We start from the raw sequence: 15,702 nt of genomic DNA, 5'->3' as shown, positions 1-15,702 counted from the left end.
GTGATTCCCCCCTGGAAAGAGTTGGCCATATTCTCTGAATCATACAACCTCCAGTTATTGAAGCAATGGATGCATGATTTTCCTGAATTATCTTGTGAAGTATTATTTAAAAACCTGGTAAAATCTTGCCGACTAATGCCTGCTGCACAATAACAAGAATTATTTCTAAACTTGCATCATATAGCTTACTATTCGCCTCATCGACAACACATTGCTGGAATGCCATCTCCTGGCCTGAAAAACAATGATTCCTGAAAAACGTTGATTCCTGAGAAAAGATGGTTCATGATAAAGATGATTCCTGAAAAAAATGAAGATTATAAAAAATAATGCAGTTGAATCATACAACCTCCATTGTTGATTACTTTTCTTCACATTCTGAGAAGCAAGATACGGGCAGGTGTGAGATGTCACCCCGTTGTAGCAGGAGCTGGCAAAGACGAGGAGGATCAAAAATGGATGTCCTGTGTCCCCCAGCCTGGGGTACTGGCTGACACAGACACTGCCCTGGTAGGATTCCCTCTGATGTCTGTTATACAGGATCCACCAGGATAGAATGCTCTCCATTGAGAAAACTGCTCTGCTTATATAACTAGCTGGCAGATCCCCCTGTTGCCACAAAGCATAGTTGCCTACCCTCCCGCCTTCTGCAGGAGACTCCCTGAAATAGCAGCAATCTCCCTCTTTCCCCATTAGTCTAGCAATCTCCCTCATTTTACCTAGCCCACATTCCACTGTTACATTTTTGGGGAAAAAAGGAATGACAGATACTTTTACATTGAACCATCAGCACCATATCCCAGCACTTAACCAAGTATAGTAGCTCTTACTAACTGCTTTGGGGATCATCTACATTTGTATATAAGTTATTTTATAATATTCCTTTTAGATGTAGCAGTAAACACCCACGCTTCTAGGTGCCACGTTCACAATCTCTTTTCACAATCTCTCCATATATCTCCATACCAGCAACACCTATCACACCTAACACAAAAGAAATACACTACACTGTGAAAATGAGAGGTGAATATGAAGGTTCTCAGTCCAGGTCCATCTCGTTTCATCACATATGTCTTATTCAGGAAAGTGTAATTAGTACACTTCTTTTTAAATCAAGCAAATAAAAGTTATATTTTAAGAAATTGTGTCATATCAGTTGGTCGTCTCCTAGGGTTATCTTCTGAGTGCACCCAATTTTCTCCACTTTTTCTCTTAATTGGGAGGTGTATGCATCTCACGTGCACACGCGTCCCAGTCTCTCGGCGGCTGGGTGGCGGGACTCTGCCCGGAGTTAGGGAGGGAGTTGGGGTGGCGATGGAGACTGGCAATGGGGACCGTCGGTGGCATTGTCATGGGGCACGTGAGTGTTTTGTGTGCGCGCACCCCTGGCAGGGGCTGGAGGCTGGCGATGGATCATCCCCCAGCTGAATAAGTGGCGCTACATCTGTATATTGTGTTACTACTTTACAGGAGAAATAAGTTGATCAGTTAATATTCCCCAAAAACTTGAGCGGTTGGTATTAGAAGATGTACATATACATTTGTGGTTACGAGAAGACACACATATAGTTAAGGTCTCTTTTGGCCATGCATCTATGCCTTCATCAAGAGGTACAGTATTGTCAGGAAAGGGCAGTATGCCAGAAGACAGCCCCTCGGTCAGAGTTTAGGGCTCCACCTCTCGCCGACCATCGAATGATTTGTACAACGCTTGCAGATGTAAGACACCTCTCTGGTGTCTTACATCTGCGAGCACCTTGTGTGGGAAGCGGGCAGGCAGCTGACATCCACTGACGTCAGCTGCCCACCCCCGTGTAATTGGCAAACTACCATGGGAACACCCAGCATTTTTATTGGAACCCCCATGAAACGCTGGACATTTCCATGGGTGTGACGACGACCCGCCACCCCACGCCCCCACCTGCAGTGCTTTATGCGAGCGACTGGTGAATAATCAATTCACCATGGCCGCTCGCACCAAGTGGCTGCACATGCACATTAATATTTATTGAATACTTAGGCAAAGCGAGCAGCAATAAAGGAAGAGGTGGAAGAGATGCTATACCTAGGGGTCATAGAGGAGTCAACCAGAGAGTGGAATAATCCCATTGTCTTAGTACCTAAGCCTTTGGGTGCTTTAAGATTCTGCAATGACTTAAATTAAATCAGGTTTCTAGCTTTGATTCATATGTCCCGGGTTGGTAGAAAATCTAGCTAAGAGTCAGAGGGGTAAATGTACTAAGATGTGTATTCTACTGTGATGTTGCTATGGGAAACGAATCAGATCCTGTCTACTATCTTCTAGAGGGTGCTAAATAAATAAGAAGTAGCTTCTGATTGGTTGCCCATAGCAACATCACATGTGATGTAGAATACACTGAGTAAATTTCCCCCAGTATTTTACCAATCTAGATTTGATAAAAGAATATTGGCAGATTCCTTTGACAGAAGCTGCTAAGGCAAAAACAGCCTTCTCTACCTCAGAGGGTTTATTCCAGTATAAAGTGCTCCCATTTGGTTTACATGGTGCCCCAGCAACCTTGCAGAGAGCTTTGAATAAGTTGCTGTGGCCCTACAGGGAATATGCGGCTGCATATTTAGACGACATTGTTATTTTCAGCTCTGACTGGGAATTACACCTACCAAAGGTAGAGGCCGTCTTAAAGTCTCTATGGGCACACAGGTGTACCCCAACCCTGAGAAATGTGCCATTGGTATGTTGAAGCCATGTATTTGGGGTACATTGTGGGCAGATGACAGGTTAAACCTCAGCTTAGTAAACTTCAATGTTAGTCACAACTTAGGACATTTCTCGGTCTAGTGAGGTATTACTGCAGATTCATATGGGATTTTGCCACTAGAGTGGCTCCACTGAATGTCTGAAACACTAAATGTCTGAAAAAGTCTCCAGACAAAATAACGTGGTCTAGACCAGTGGAAACTACTTGGCAAGACTTAGGATGAGCTTTATGTACACAGCCTGTCTTGCAAGCTCCTAATTTTACAAAACACTGGCAAGAGAGTGCAAGTATTCAATTGTAGAGCAGGGGCGCTTGGCAATTAAGTGGGTAGTAGAGTCCTTAAAATATTTTTTGTTGGGACGATAATTTTTGTTGATCACAGATCATGCAACCTTGCAATGTAGGGACATGAGAAAAAGAGGTGAATGCTTGTGTAACCCATTGGTTTTTGGCCTTACAGCCTTTAAGTTTGAGGTATGGCATCATATGGGGAAACACCTCAATGGAAATGCCCTTTCCAGGAAGTTTGTAAGTCCTGATCCTCCAAGCAACCCTATGGGGAAGCTAGGGAAGGGGGAAGAGGGCGAGGTGAGCCACCTCTGGAAAGCAGTGGACGGCTGTGTTCCCTGGCGGATGACACAACTAGAGGTGGACGAGGTGGAGAGAGCTTGCCTGAAAAGTTGCTAGCTTTACCAGGGTGGAGGGAAGCTAAAGGGTATGACAGAGACAGCATACCGCCACAAGATAATGTGGAGGATCCGGTCCAGATAATAGAGCAGCAGCAGGGAAACTGATTTTTATCAAGGTGGCTGATTAACAGCACCTGTGCTCTCCTGATATAAGGGTTTCTATGGCAGAGGGTCATTGCTTTTGATGGTGGAATAGCTGCCCAACAGGCTACCGTATGGACCACTGGAGCCTTTTTGAAGAGTTTCTACTATGCCGTGACACTTGTATGCTGCAATGCTGATTACCAGGTAAGCTGTTTGCCTGCTACAAAATAATGACCAAGACTTCATCTTATCCAGTGAATGTGCTTCACATTCTTTAGGCTTAACTGCTTTATCTTTTCTTGCCATTTCTATGAAAAGTTGATGGTACAACACTCTGCTTATGTGAAAGCAAGAGACTACTGCGTACATGTACGTTTTCAGAAACACTGCACCCTCACCGCCTTACTGGAGATTCCTTACTGCGTATGTCGCCACCCGGGGGTTTGTGCAGCTCCAATGTGTGACTGTGGGCAGGTAAGTACCATATTTGTCTACCTATAAAGTCTCCTCTCTGGGGGAATACCGGAGAGGAAAATGCCTATGGCAGTTTCAGAGAGTGAGCCGGGTTGTCGTTCACTGGACTCTGCCCCCAAAATAACGCTATTTATGGGTCAATGAGGAGGTGATGGAGCTAAATGTCACCAATTTGTCATTAAGCTCCACCCACTCAATACTGTACTGCAATTCCCCGTAAAATCTTATCATCCTGCCGGCTTCCTAGTGATGCTGGAGATCTTGCAGGAGAGTAACCAAGTAGGCTCTGCACCCCTACCCCCCTCCAATGTTTAGTACCAATACTAGAGGTTATCAGTCAGAACTGGTGCCATGATAGCAAGGTGTTGCATGCTAGACTTCACACACAAACAAATGATGCACACCTGCCATGTTCCTGCTATCTGTGCTGTTGCAGGCTCTGGTCACCCTGGTGTTTACAGCCGGCAGGGAGCATAATGAGGAACTCTGACGGGGTGAAAAGGGTAAAAAGAGACGGGTGGATTATTTAAGTGAAGAATAGGGGCTCTTAAAACATTAAAAAAATTGCTATGAGAACTCGAGACCCCTGGTCGGACTATAGGAAAAGCGGTGCAGTCTAATAGGATTACTGCATTGTGGGTTTTCTGGAATAAAACTTTGGGGTAGCAATCCACAGGAATTGGGATGCTCTTTAACTCTGCTGAGTTCTGATACAAATTCTGTTCTTGCTTGTCTAGCCCTGGAAGTAATGATTTAGCAATGTCAATGCTCAGTTCACGTTGGCATCAACTTTGCAGTGTGCTGTGGAGACAAGTCTGTCCTGCCCCTATTGGTAGTAAATGCAAATGAACATCAGATTTGAAGCTGCAGGGAAAGAGGGACATCATTCCAATGCACTACAGAACAAACTAAACATTGATTAAAAGTATTGCTTAAAATTGAATGTTCACACAAATGACACAAAGCCATAAAAAGTCTCCAACAGAATTTATTTATTTTTCTAGATCTGTGGCATTCTGATCTTTTCTAGAAAACAGGTTATAGATTCTAAGTGTCCTTTTTTACCTCCTTTAAAATAAAAACCTATAAATTAGATATTACTAGTGAGAGCTGGGTACCTAACATTACCAACCCTTCCTAAAATGCAGGGGTTATCTTAACCTCTTCAATGCTGAATGGACAGTTTACAGAATTTTGAGTAGAGAAGTGGTTAATCTTGCACAGTGAGAATCCCTGCTTTGGAGTGAAGTTGGAAGCAGACTAGGTTCTGGATGATAGTCATTGCCCCGTTATATATATTATTCAGATATAACATACATGCTTACCCTGTTTGCCCTGGTATTATCCATTAAAAAGAAAACTCAACATTTATACACCAGAAACATTTTCCCTCAACATAATGGTGCTGTGACAGGTAGACTACATGGCATCATACCCTACTGGCTGGACTAACAATGCTTCATTTGTTTTGCTGGTTCTTACTTTAACCATTTTGTTGTTTACAAGTATATATAAGTCCATTTGGTACTTGTGTAGTTCTACGCTCGCCACAAACTATGTTATAAAAAGTAACTTAACTCCATGCCAACATGGATAGTTCATACCTCCACTATCCATGTTGGCATGGAGTTGATTTTAAATAGCGTGGCGAGCGCAGCGTGGGCGAGCGAAGCGAGCCCCGCAAGGGGACTCAGACGCATGGCTATATGTATTATGCTTCCAATTCCATCTCCCCACCTTTAGACTAGATGGAATAGCCTACATAATAGTAATAATGGATACCATTTCCCGTGATCTCTTTATATTGTGGTATATTATAGTGTTTTAATTAATATTTTCCCACTATATTCACGTTCTCCTGTGTTCCTATAAAAATCCTTTCGCATTTTATACCTTGCATCATTCTAAAAAAATTCCACTCTGATAACATATTTTACCTCTAACTGTGAACCCTTACATTAGAACACTCCCACGTCAATCCTGTAGTTGCTATGCCAATTCCTTTTTCAATGCCAAAGGCAACAGCCATCGCAAGCATTTACTATTGATGTGCACTACACCATAAAATTATAAATCTATATTTTTTTCAATTGACTGGCCTATAACTTTATTAATCCATAACACATTTTCCACATAAAGAATTCCATTCAATATGAAAAATTAAATTTTGGGTGAGATTTTCACTGAAATATGACCACAAATTCTACTTACCTTTGTCTATTGATACCTAATTTCAGTGTTCCTCAAGAAAGCTCTATTGGTCCAGCATTGATATCCCATTGCATACTAACTTTGGACTGATTCTGATGCAGTGGGGTTATAATAACCCTTCTGCTTGAATTTCTCATCCATGTGTAAGGGAAGTTTATGAGAGCGGGACACCAACAATATTGCTATTAGTTTTGTCTTCCTTAGTAGGGGAGGTAAGTGAGACTAATGGAGAATAGTTCCAGTAATCTTCAATTTGCAGAATGGCCCCATTATGGTATAAAAAAAAAAAAAGTAGGTATTGCTAGTGTCAATTAAATCATCTCTATGGTGTAGTTAAAGTAAAAGTCTATGTAGAACAGCATTACAAAAATGTATATATCAACTACTTGTAGAACGCTTAGTACCAAGTTCCACTGAAAAAAATGGGCAAATCTTCATGTCAAAATATGGAATTAGTTAAATATTCTATAGATCAGTCTTGAATATTTTGCTCATTTAGAAAAAAGGAATGCAGTGCTGGGCCATTGGAGCCAATATGACAACACTGTATTGATGGTACAGTAAGTAGCACTTTGTATTTTTCCGATCATTATTGATTTCCACTTAAAAGTATGCCTTTTTTTGGGGTAAAGTTATTCTCTATAGTCAAATGGCCTAAGATAGGACTAAACCATTGCAGAAGCCAACAGTGTCCTTGGGAAGACTACAACCCTCCTAAGGGGGCATCATAGAGCCCTACACTGCCCTATGGGTGCAATATGTGGCCTGGTGGTCAGGTAGTGATTGGATCTGGTTCTAAATACTACTGTTCATATTTTTACATAGGAAAAAAGTCAGTAACAATTCATAACATCTTAAAGGCTAAACTTAATTTTAAACATATTACCATGTTTAATTAGAATATAATGGTATGGGACAGCATCTATGTGTTGATCCTTGGGTTCAATAAATAAATCTATGGAATACCTCTTGAATCGGACATGCATATGGGTCAATCATGAATCTCGAACTTGGTTGTGGATATTATGCAGGAAGCAATGTATCTTACCGAGGGGCAGATGTGTTAAGCTTGTAAAGTGATCAAGTAGAGACAGAGAAATAAACTACAAACCAATCAGCTCCAAACTGCCATTTTTCAAACACAGCCTGTAACATGGCAATTAGGAGCTGACTGTTTGGTACTTTATCTCTTTCATCTTTATTACTCCCCAAGTCTTAGTACATCTCACCCAATCTATTCTATAGATCACTTAAATATAGTATATTACAACAAATTGAGGGTGCTAAGGACAGGGTTGTTCAGAACTGGCTTTTTAGTGGCCACCACCATCATGGAGACCTTGATAGCCTCTAATGTATGGTATCAACGGCCCTAGTCCTCAAAGTTTGAACAGAAATGTCTTAAAATAAATGCAATGAATGTAGAGTATATATAAGCTTTTCTTAACTATTTGATACTCTTTATAAGCTATAGTCTTTTTTTATTTTAAAGAACCAGATGCCAATCTTATACTCCATCCACCTTGGCCCCTCTACAAAAATCCTTGCCACCCAGTGGGGCAGTAACACTGGTATATTACATATTACACCACTCCAGTAACGCAAGTTTAAAAAAATACAGAGGTTTTCTCTCTTGTATACTTCTCTCTATATATATATAAATATACACAGATATATTTATATATACGTATACATATATATATGTAAACACACACACGTACATTGAAGACCAACTTAAGGCCCAATTACAACTTAACCCCTTCTTGTCCGATGAATGTTGCAATTCCCTCTGACAATAACAAGGTTACATGCAGTCCCACCCCATTCATATGTGGCTCTTTAAAATATAATAATTATAGTAATATTTTATTTCTTTGGGTAGGGGTTATTAAAAAAATATGGCTGACTGCCAATAACTATTTAAAAACTTAAAGCTGCAAGGCTCAGAACAGAAGTGTTTGTCTTATCAATAAGAAAACACAAGGCAGACAGCCCTAAAAACTCTTTTAAAGAAAATAAATACAATTTGGGACAGCTTTTAGCAGACTGATTTAGAAACCTATCTAGACTGGACTACTCCCTATCAATGCACAGGGTCAGCCTGATGCAGAGAGAGGGATAATCGCGCCACTGCGCGTACTCTCGTGTGCGTGTTTACACAAACATTTTTAGATATTTTTTTTTTTCATTTTTGATAGAACTTTCACTCCAGCATTTTCAAAGAACCCTCAGGGGTTAACAAATATCCAAGGCTTTTAAGAAAAAAAGCTGACATAATCAAACCACATAGTGGCTATGGATAAAAGGTGAGCTTGTTGAGTCCTCACTCCACCACTCCCACCCTGTTCATCGCCTGTCCTCTTGCCTCCTCAGCCGCTGTCTGAAGAGGTGTGCGGGGCAGTGGAAGGAGAGGTACGTCTCCTTGGTGGGCTCCATGAATTGTCCGAGCTGTTAGATGGAGGGAAGGGTCTATGGGAACGTAGGAGGAAGAGTTCACCCTGCTCTCGGAGCAGAGCCTGAGCTATTAGCCCCGGAAGAGCGTGTAGAGAACCATTTAGGGTGTCAATCTTGGTTTCCAGGGTCATAATTCTTTTCTCAAGGTCATCATTACGTTCTTGAAGTTCAGACATTAGGTCATACATCACATTCTGTGTCTGTGTGAGAGTCAAAGAGTTATGTTAAAAATATGTACAATTAAGTTAATAGGTGAAATGTAGTTATGGTCAAGTGGCAACATTCAATAGATTTCACAGCTAAAGTATAACTATTTTCTTAACATGTGGACTTAAAAAGAGTACTGTTTCCAATGTATTTATATAGTTATTTCAATATACCCTATTGTAGTCAACTTGTATAAAGAATGTTAAAAAAATACAGACACAGAGAACAGTAAAACTTTATTATACACACACAAATTTTATACCTATACTCACAAATCCAGGCTCCGGCATTGTCCCCTGCAGAAGTTTACCTGGCACTGACTGCAAGTTGACCGGCTGCATCCATTGTAATGACAGCAGAAAAGTGCACAGTCTGAGTGGTACAGAAGCACTCTGCCCTGATTGGCTATAGGCATCTCCATGGAGACCCTTACAGCGAATCACGGTTAAGAGCATCTATATTGCTGTAACAGCGCAATTCTCCACTGTGCTTACAGCGGAGGCAGCTGGCTCACCTTGCAGTCAGTGCGGGGTGAGCTGCTGCAGGGGACAGACAGAGACACGCTTGAGCCTGGATTTGTGAGCATAGGTGTAAAATAAGTGTGTGTATATTTAAAGATTTACTGTTCTTTGTGTCTGTGTTTTGTTTACCATTCTTTTTACAGGTGGACTACAAGTCCACATGCTGGGACTTGTGGTTCGCCAAGTCCCAGCATGCGGGGGAGGCGTGCTGATACTTGTAGTTCACCTGCAAAAAGCGATGGTTTTTTTTACACGTATCAGCCCGGCGTCCACCGGCCAGGGACGCATAGCCCCGAGCTTTGGTTTTGGATGACTGAAGCCTGTGGGGGGAACCCCTTTACTGGGGAGTCTCCACTCCCCCAGGTACCCCGTCCAGGGCTTACCAGCCATGGTGTGCATGGTACGGCAGGGGGACCTTATGTAAACAGTGTCCCCCGGCTGTGGCATGACACCGCGGGCTGTTGGAGCCCGGTGCTGGTTTCAAAATATGGAGGACTTCCAGTTTTTTTGTCCTCCATATTTTTGTAACCAAGAGTCTGAGGCTGGTTTCAGAAACACGGGGGACCCCTATGCTTTTTGTCCCCGTATTTTAGGAACCAGGTCCGACTCAATGAGCCCGGGGCTGGTTATGCTCAGGAGGGGGGACCCCATGTAATTTCTTTAAACAAAATACTGCACACTTTCATGTCTAAAAAAAACACACATATCTAAAAAATCGCACAATTTCATTACTAAAAATCGCACGTCTAAAAATCGCACTTTTTCATTACTAAAAATCGCACGTCTCTAATTCTATTCTATAAATATTTGTGCTGAATAGACATTTTAAACAAGATACCCATAACGGTATGTGGAAGCTTCTTGGGGGCTTTCTTTTTAAAATCATGAGTTAAAGGATAAATATTCAGCACAACAAGTGCATGTGAGTCAGTGGTGATCCAGACCCAAGATACTTAAACCGCAGGGTCCAGCTCTGAACCTCATTGTACATACCATAGACAATCATTTATAATGGGCACTGACTGCACATTATAAATCTCTTGCAAAAACTAGAGATGAACCTTGGGTTACTGACAGACTACTGTATGTAGGGGCCTTGCTCAAAAGTCTTAGCTGCACAACAAAGTAATGGTTCTTACTACTTTGGAAGCGTCACATTGATTCAATTATGTTTCCGCTCAGTTTACCATCATATATATCTACATAATTGGAGTAAGGAGACATCAGGATTGTCTTTAAGCATTCATAAAATGCAAAATATAATAAAGATTTGACAATGAGAAAATGTCACCTATTATTGTGCCGCTCTATGTTCTAACACTGGCAGGTTGTTGTAAATGTGTCCCTTTAAAAGCATAGGCAGCTCAGATCTAGAGCGCACTATGAGTATTTCTGCTGATTAAAAATGGATGTGAATGTGACTCTACCTTTAGAAGCAACTCCTCTGAAAGTGTTTTCTTTCCACTCCATTATCTAATTTTACGCTGCTGCACAATAAGTGGTTTGGGATAGTCAATTGATTTAACTTAGTGCATGTTTTCTGACTGTTTAGTGTAAAGTCATAAAGGCGATACAATAAACAGGGCCGTAACAAGGGGGGGGGGGGGGCTGGTGGGTCACCGGGCGCTGCATGGGGGGGGCGCCATTGGGAACGGGCAGTGGGGGTCCGAGGATGGGCAGCGGGGGTCTGGGAACGGGCAGAGGGGGTCCAGGATGGGCGTAGCGGCAGCTGGAAGCAAGCTACGCTATTTGCCCGGCGGGAAGCCTGCTGCCCGTCCCCGGACCCTGCTGCACAACAGAGGTATGTGGGCGCAGGAGGGTTCACTCAGCCTCCGGCGCCAGGGGCAAGGCAGTCATTTGGTCCCCAGTCAGGGGGGGGGGGGGTGGCAAACAAATGATTGTCTTGCCCTGGTCGCCGGAAACCCTAGTTTCGGCCCTGCAATAAAGTCCCTCCAGCAGGAACTCTGCCACCAGGTACAAAATGCCCTGGACTTGTCACTTAATTTCTCATTGCAGTCACCATGTTGAACTGACTAACTAGCTAGAGAGGTATAAATTGTAAGATCTATAGAGTGTAAGCTTGTGAACAGGGCCCACCTACCTCTATATCGATCTGTTAGTACTCAGTTTGTTTTATCACTGTTGTTTCTAATTGTAAAGCGCAATGGAATATGTTGCTTTATATAAGAAACTCTAAATAAATGAATAAAAGGTGTTTCATAACACAGGTGACTGCAATCAATATTTGTAGAAATCCCAGGAACAGAGCGTTGTGTAACTGGTGGAAGGATCAAGTTGGAAGGTATGCAAATAAAGTCTGGTATTTAAATTCACTAAATTAGATTTTAAATAATTTAAATTATAAATTATGGAGAACTGCCTGAGCAAATCCAAGGTCCTCTCTTTGGAATTATCTACAAGTCCAAGCAAGGAACCTATTAATTGATGAACCAGAAATGAAAAAATAGAAATTCAGATATGCGCCCTACTAATAAATTGCTCTTTCATAAATGCAAATCTTCCCCTTATCCTTTCTCCATAAAAAGGACTGTAGGACATTAAAAACTCTATTTCTAAAAGCATTAAAGTCTTTTCATCAACAAGACAAAAAAGTTCCCATTATTTATGAAAAGCGGAAAATCTGTAAAGATTGCGCTGAACCTCATTTAGATCTGGTTGGATGTGTGTACTGATGTTCTGCTTGTGCACAACCAGGTCCTGTGACAAGAACAGCATCAGCAGGGGGTGACCACAGACCACTTCTCAACTCCTGTGTTTTCACTCTAGTGGTAGCATGAGACTGAGTCTACAACCCACACAAGTGGCTCAGGTATTGCAGCTCTTCCAGGATGGCACATCAATGCGAGCTGTGACAAGAAGGTTTGCTGTGTCTGTCAGTGTAGGGTCCAGAGAATGGAGGTGCTACCAGGAGACAGGCCAGTACATCAGGAGACGTGGAGGAGGCCGTAGGAGGGCAATAATCCAGCAGCAGAAATGCTACCTCCACCTTTGTGCAAGGAGGAACAGGAGGAGCACTGCCAGAGCCCTGCAAAATGACCTCCAGCAGGCCACAAATGTGCAAGTGTCTACTCAAACGGTCAGAAACAGACTCCATGAGGGTGGTATGAGGGCCTGACATCGACAGGTGGGGGTTGTGCTTACAGCTCAAGACCGTGCAGGACGTTTGGCATTTGCCAGAGAACACCAAGATTGGCACATTCGCCATTGGTGCCCTGTGCTCTTCACAGATGAAAGCAAGTTCACACTGAGCACGTGACAGACATGACAGAGTCTGGAGACACCAAGGAGAACGTTCTGCTGCCTGCAACATCCAGAGTATTCAAAGGGAAGGGGAATTGGGAGCCTTTTGCACTGTTTGGCACTAGGTGTACCCAGAGTTATCCCCAATTACTGTTTAAATATTCTATTTCAGTTATTGAGTTTGGGGGTGCTGCCAATGACATTGGATATAATGCAACAGAAAAAAGAAAGAAAATATTGTCTCTTTGTTGGAGCACTAATGTAAGAAGAATTAATTTAAAATATACCTTTTATTAGTTTTCAAAATAAAAAGTTTTTTTATTACGTGAAATATTGAAGCTTCTATTAAAATAAGTATTAAATTGTATTTATTAGGCTGTGTGTGTGTCTTAATTTTTGCCATATGATTTATTGGTTCAATACAAGTATGTACAAGCAGCGGAAGAAACAAGAATTCCTACAAGGGGCACTCTGGACTGACATATGCAAATTTCATCAGCATATATTCCATATATTTTGTTTCCAGTGTCCCAAGAAAATGTTAAAACTTAACTTTTATTTATTCTACTGTTAAGAACTGCAAAATATTAAAATAAAGTGAAAAAAAGTGCATTAAAGTGATCAAAAATAATTAAAATAGAGTTGTCCGTCTCCAATGTGTCTTGGGTCTTTTGGTCAAATGACTTATTGGCTCTGTTGCTGTACCGCGAAAGAGACAGGAATCAGTTATAATTGTCCCTTTGGTGGTATAAAGTCTCTCAAATTAATTACTATGTGGTAGAGACTCTTTATCATTATGCGTGTTGAATGGCAGTGAGTCTCTATTGTGTGGTCATCTGTCGGTCACTGGGTACCATATAACTACTCAGTCCTTGTGATGTACTGTGGAGTGAGTTAGATGTAATTGTGGGTTAGATTACCCTTTTATGTTAACACATCTCCTCAGTATATAGTTGAATGTTCACCTGATGGTATTACCTGAAAAATGTATGGCACCTTTAATTAGCAGTGTAAATGCCTGCAATCTCTCACTGAGAATTATTTTATATATAAATATGTGCCTTTTATCAGGGTTGGGTGTTAGGAACTGAGAAGATGGTCCTTATTTAATGATGGCTGTTCTCCACACTCCACTGAGATTCAGTGGTTTACTCAAATTGATATTATAATAAGAGATATATTATTTGTGAGTCCTCTATCAATTAGATACAGCGGTATCAATGCGGTACAGCGAAAAGCAAAACCACCATTGGATAATAAACATGTCACTCAGAAAAAAGCCAATTGATTGGCGGCTTCTGCTAATAAAAACCCCTTCCAGCCCGACAGTCGGGTTGGTCCTATGAGTAAGCGTTTGCGAAACGTACGTTAGGAGAGGACAGGGGGGACACGGCACTGATGTTGTATGTGACCGACCCACCCTGCTAGAGTCTGTCCGCCGTAGAAATGTGTTACAGCACACGCTGTGAATGAAAGGCTATCTGCGCTGTACCGCGCCTGTTAATACTACACAGATTATATTATGTGTGCACAGCGTGTTCACTACACGTGGCCCGCCGTCAATTAAAACTATTATGGAATTGCCTGTATAGTTTTGAATCAATTGCTTTCATGTTTTAAAAAATTATATGTGTACCAGCCCGCAATAGAGGGAAGCGCTGATGCTACATAGCAGATATTTGTGAGCGATCCAGAATGCAGTAAATGAATACATATTAGCACAATGTGGCAAATGACCCTTAATAAGACACAAACAGTGTGACTATATCAGAAATTATTGTTTGATACTTATTCTGTGAAGGGGCTATATTTGTGGTCTGTGTGATACTCCTGACAATAACTAATTGATCAGGACAGCACAGCCACCTATTAGAAACAATTAAACCACAGTGCTCGATTACTGCATAGGCTTGGTAAATGAATCGATTAAAGTGACATAATAAACATGATTAGCATTTTTTCTGTGATAAATTATTAACAGTACATACTGAATATAACAATACTTTAATCCATATCACCTGGTCTATAAAAATTGCGGATATCTGTACCGCTAATTATGATTATTAATACATGGCCAGAAATTTCTTGTGATAAATTGTGAATATAACACATATAGAATTGATATTATTACCATCCACATCCACCTATCTGGCACTTGGTGCACCTGACTACTAAATCCACTGTCAGCGAGGGTACTTCTTTACTTTCACGGCGCCACTAGATCAGAAATCGCGGTCATCGCGGGCATTGAATGCACTTAAAAACGGCCGCGACGCGACCGACGTGATGCCCGCGATTTCCCATAGAGATCAATGTTAAATTTCTCAATGGACCCGATTTTACTGTTAAATGCCTCAATTGACACGATTTTTCCATAGGAAACAATGTTAAATGGCCCACAGAGGCCAAATAGTCACCGTAAAGTGTGAAATGGCCCCCACATTTTTTAACGCCACCCCACGATCAACGCGAACCCGAAGCGTGGCGAGCGCAGCGAGCCCGCGAGGGGCGGCGGTACGCGTCCTACGACCTTTTCATACCCCCACTATCCACGTCGGCGTGGAGTTGAGAATAGAATAGTGTGGCGAGCGCAGCGAGCCACCGAGCCCGAAGCGTGGCGAGCGCAGCGAGCCCCGCGAGGGGACGAGGATACCTGTGAAGCCCGCGAAGGGACGCGTTTACCTGTGAAGGTATCCGCGTCCCCTCGCGGGGCTCGCTGCGCTCGCCACGCTTCGGGCTCGGTGGCTCGCTGCGCTCGCCACACTATTCTATTCTCAACTCCACGCCGACGTGGATAGTGGGGGTATGAAAAGGTCGTAGGACGCGTACCGCCGCCCCTCGCGGGCTCGCTGCGCTCGCCACGCTTCGGGTTCGCGTTGATCGTGGGGTGGCGTTAACAATTGTGGGGGCCATTTCACACTTCAGGGTGGCTAATTGGCCTCTGTGGGCCATTTAACATTGTTTCCTATGGAAAAATCGTGTCAATTGAGGCATTTAACAGTAAAATCGGGTCCATTGAGAAATTTAACATTGATCTCTATGGGAAATCGCGGGCATCGC

At 42.3% G+C, this 15,702-nt stretch overlaps 1 protein-coding gene across 4 annotated transcripts in view; it reads right to left on the bottom strand.

The window, feature by feature from the left end:
• Positions 1–4,960: 4,960 nt before the first annotated feature.
• The window catches only part of KCNN1 (potassium calcium-activated channel subfamily N member 1), a 144,673-nt gene continuing 133,931 nt past the window's right edge, over positions 4,961–15,702 (bottom strand). For 3 of the 4 annotated variants that reach the window (XM_083181833.1, XM_083181841.1, XM_083181823.1), the window contains one exon: positions 4,961–8,853. In XM_083181833.1, the coding sequence (XP_083037959.1) occupies positions 8,569–8,853 (285 nt within the window). In that variant the 3' untranslated portion in view covers positions 4,961–8,568. The remainder of the gene's footprint in view (positions 8,854–15,702) is intronic. The other variant, XR_014473359.1, reaches the window with a different exon arrangement.

This window comes from Crinia signifera, chromosome 1, assembly GCF_055691185.1.
Source record: "Crinia signifera chromosome 1, ASM5569118v1, whole genome shotgun sequence".
Lineage (NCBI taxonomy): Eukaryota > Metazoa > Chordata > Amphibia > Anura > Myobatrachidae > Crinia > Crinia signifera.
The sequence above is the reverse complement of the archived record's forward strand: the minus strand, read 5'-3'. Positions and strand labels throughout refer to the sequence as shown.